Source organism: Atta cephalotes, assembly GCF_000143395.1.
Source record: "Atta cephalotes unplaced genomic scaffold scaffold00001, whole genome shotgun sequence".
Classification (NCBI taxonomy): Eukaryota; Metazoa; Arthropoda; class Insecta; order Hymenoptera; family Formicidae; genus Atta; species Atta cephalotes.
Genome location: NW_012130065.1, coordinates 1001920 through 1006345, shown reverse-complemented (window position 1 = coordinate 1006345; position 4426 = coordinate 1001920). Strand labels below are relative to the sequence as shown.

The 4426-nt window shown below is 36.2% G+C and overlaps 1 protein-coding gene across 1 annotated transcript; it reads left to right on the top strand.

Moving 5' to 3' along the window:
• The first annotated feature begins 294 nt into the window (after positions 1-294).
• LOC105627148 (dnaJ homolog subfamily C member 2) lies at positions 295-3167 on the top strand. The gene is made up of 5 exons (XM_012208471.1): positions 295-346; positions 700-972; positions 1277-1661; positions 1742-2846; positions 3117-3167. Exons 1-5 carry the CDS (start codon positions 295-297, stop codon positions 3165-3167), a joined length of 1866 nt encoding a protein of 621 aa, XP_012063861.1.
• Positions 3168-4426: the final 1259 nt, after the last annotated feature.

The window sequence follows — 4426 nt, the reverse complement described above, 5'->3', positions numbered from 1 at the left end:
TGAATCGTAGTTCATGCCATAGTTCGTGCAGGTTCGTGTTAATTCGTATTCGAGACTCTCGAGAGATTATTCGAGAGACTCGAAATTCTCGAAAGTTTGCCGAATTGCTCGAAAGTTGCAGGTTGTACTGGTTGTAGACATTCGCCAGTTCGGGTCGTTTCGAATTTTTCAGATTTATTTGGATTTCGGAATGCATATCTCTACATAACGTGATCGACAGGACAAGCCCTTCCGCGTGTCCCGTGTGCGGTTTTAGGATTAACTCAACCGACTCATCACGAAAATCGTACGACGATGACAGACGGCACCGGGAACGAGGACTCCGCAGCGTTCGATTCCATATCCGGTAAGCTGTCTATCCTTCGCCGCACGATACCGGTCTTTTGAGGTTATGATTGATTAGAAGTGTCAAGAAACAGCGGGGTTTTTGGATGACCTCGCGCATTTCAATGAATTTTTAGATCTTTAAGAATCGATCAATTAACTCGATTTGTCTCTTATTACGGTGAAACAGGTTCACGCAAAGTTCACACAATTTTGTTGAGGTGGTCGCTTATAATTATTTGAATTTATATCATATAATCCTAATTTTGCATTTGACAATCTATCTGTGATCTTGTTCACATCTAATTCATGTTATTTCATCAATTTTTTTATAGCTTTTTGTTCAAAATAAGTCTTGAAACCAATTTATTACAGATCCAGGCAAAACCAATACCAGTACAGCGGGTCCAGTAGTTTTATATTCAACTGCACTGGCATGGCGAACCCAATTCCATCGCAGTCTTACACGAGGCAGTGTGTCGGAATCGTCAGATGAAGAGGAAGATCTGTCTCAGTATCAATTTGAGGATGATCTTGAATACCTCAGATCATTGGATCCAAGAGACTGGAAGGATCAGGACCATTATGCTGTTCTAGGCATAAAAGATCTTAGACATCGAGCGACTGAAGATATTATCAAAAGAGCTTGTATGTAAAGAATGCTTTATAAGGGAATGTAAACATAAAGCTGATACTAAATTTGTCATATGACAAATTTCTCAAGCCTGTTGGCTACAGGATAGAAAGATCGAAGAACCTCTCTGTCCTGTCAATTATCAGACTTCATACAACATATGTAATATTAATCTAAGAGTCATAGTACAAAAAAATTTAAGCAGTAAGACAATAAGGAAATTAACATGTTTGATTTATTACTGCTTACATTTTTTGTGACTCTAATTGTGATTTGAAATTGACAATTGATTGGATATATCTAATACATATATTACAGACAAGCTGAAAATATTAAAGCATCATCCTGATAAGCGCAAAGCAATGGGCGAGGAAATCCGACCAGACGATGACTACTTCACATGTATAACTCGTGCTTGGGAAACCCTAGGGAGTCAAACTAAGAGACGAAGCTACGATAGCGTTGATCCTTATTTTAATGACAATCTTCCAGATGAGAAGGACTGTCGGAACAATTTTTACGAGGTGTTGGGTAAAGCTTTCAAAGAGAATTCACGATGGTCTATGAAAAAGCCTGTGCCACGATTGGGTGGCCCATTCATGTCACGAGAGAAGATAGAACAGTTCTACTCGTTCTGGTACGACTTCGATTCCTGGCGCGAGTATTCGTATCTTGATGAGGAAGACAAGGAGAGTGGTCAAGAGTAAGTACGACGAATCACAAGATTTTCTCGAGGAAAATTGTAAAACAGGAAAATTGTTTGACAAACAAAATTAATTGCAGCCGAGACATGCGGAAATGGATCGAGAAGAAGAACAAAGCCACAAGAGCAAAACGGAAAAAAGAAGAGATGATGCGAATACGCACTTTAGTGGATATGGCTTACAACATAGATCCTAGGATAAAGAAGTTCCAGCAAGAGGATAAGGATAAGAAGAATGCTGTGAAAAGGGCAAAGCAGGAGGCAGCAAAGGCTAGGCAACAAGAAGAAAAGAGAATAGCACGGGATGCGGCAGAGAAAGAAAGATTAGAGAAAGAAAAAAGAGAATCCGAAGAAAGGGCAAAGCAAGATGCGCTGAAGCAGGAGCGAGAAGTACAAAAGAAGGCGTTACGCAAAGAAAGGAAGGCGTTTAGAGATTTTTGCAAAGCAAACGATTATTTTGCGAAAAGTTCGGAAGAGAGTCTCCGACATATGGAAAGCGTAGAGAAGATCTGTGAACTGTTCAAGCTTATGCAGCTGGAAGAGGCGATGAAGAATCTTCAGACTAACGGCAGAGCCGCGTTTTTAAGCATCGTTGAAGAGGCTGAACGAATAATCGAAACAGAACGCCGTGTAAATGTCATCAATAACGATGCTAAAAATACGCCTGATAAGCAGACCAAAACTTGTACTGCACCCTGGAGCGAGAATGACTTGCAACTTTTAATAAAAGCAGTTAATCTATTTCCTGCTGGTACTAATCAACGTTGGGAGGTGGTAGCAAATTTCATTAACCAACACAGCACTTCCACCAGTGGAGTTACACGCGATGCCAAGGAAGTTCTGGCAAAGGCCAAAAGTCTACAATCAACTGACTTTAGCAAATCGAGTTTAAAAGAACAGGCGAATAAGAAAGCTTTCGACAATTTCATTGCTGAGAAAAAGAGCAAGGAAGCTATTGAAGAAAGAATGCCAGCTGTTACGGAGCGTCTAGACCATCCAATTGCGAATGGTGTTGCCGTAGAATCCAAAGAGATGAAAAAAGAATTGGCACCCTGGACACCGGGTGAACAAAAACTCTTGGAACAAGCACTGAAAACCTATCCAACAACGGTTTCAGACAGATGGGATCAAATCGCAGCATGTATACCCACTAGAACGAAAAAGGAATGTATGAAAAGATATAAGGTAGGCTTAAAAAAAATTATATATTATTACAGTCTATATTATTACAGTCAGATAATGCAAATATATAATCTTGAGTTTTATATACTAGATATCAAATTAAAAATTGTTATGCTTGCATAAAATTTTTCTTATAAAATGAAAGGAAGAAAGATAAAACGCGATGTTTGAAATAATTAAATAATATTGAGAATTAAGTATGTATTATCAAATATATAACTATAAGAATAATGAATTGAGCTGTAATGCTATGCTTGTTTGTCTTTATTGCAGGAACTGGTTGAGCTTGTGAAGGCGAAGAAAGCGGCGCAGATGACAAAATAATATTAACTGCACGCTAAGCTCGAAATTTTCTTCTAACTTATTGAACTCTAATTCAATTTCTCGATTCCGAAGCAACGGTCATTTCGTTCCTCGAAATGGAATTCTTCCCTAGAGAATTATAAATGAAAATTAAGACTGGAGGACAAGAACTTAGCTTACTTATTGAATGCCAGTTCGCGTGTATACTTGTGCCTTGTTATAGCTGATACGTGCACAAATTAGTCGCACGGCATACCAAAAAATTCGACGTATTTTGTTCAGTCGATTTTGCGACGTTTTATTTCTTAAGCGTTGTACACTTTGAAGATACTTTTAAAACCGTGCTTCTACCCGACCATTACTTCCATGAAGATGAAGCTTATGATCTAGAAGAAACTCCTGTGTACAGTTTTTTTGGCAACATAAATTTTCGCGGCCGACCTACACTTCATTTTGTAAGTACTGTAAAATAGAAGAGCTGCTGCCATCGAAGAAAGGCAATGGCCAGAGGAGAACGACGGACTTTATAAATAAACGAGAATGTTTTGAAAGATGCCCATTGGATAAAATTGCATCGATAATGTTCCCGTAATCCTATTCTGTGAGTACTAATCCTTTTTTATCCTGTTTATATGAATTCTTTATTTGCTATAATTATTTGAACGTTTTGAACGAATGAAAATATTATTTAATCCCAAGAAACATATTATTGCTAAATTTGTGAAATATTTTTCTTGCGTTTTTATCTTGCTTTATGAAAAGAACTTCTGTAATATATTTGTGAATATTTTTATTTATAAATCTTACCTATTCTTTCTATACAGGGTGTTTGATAAGTAACGATAAAATTCTCGCATAAAGAGTAGACTAAACTGAATCGAAAAGTCCTCTACCATTTTCGTAATAATTAATAAGATATCAATTACTAAATATCACCAAATATTGGTTTTCAATAATTTTTTACTCAAGTACTATCAAGTATTATCAACAGAAAAACAGACAAAAATTGTTTATTTTCTTCTCATAAAGCTCTAAGAAAATCAATATTTGACGATTTTTAGTCATTAATATCTTGTTAATTATTGTGAAAAAATTGTAAAATGGACTTTTCGACTTAGTTCAGTCTGCTCTACCCCTATGCGAGAGAGTTTTATCATTACTTATCAAACACTTTGTATATATATATATATATATATATATATATATATATATATATATATATATATATACTAATAATAATATATATANANATANNATATATATATANACTATACTATCTA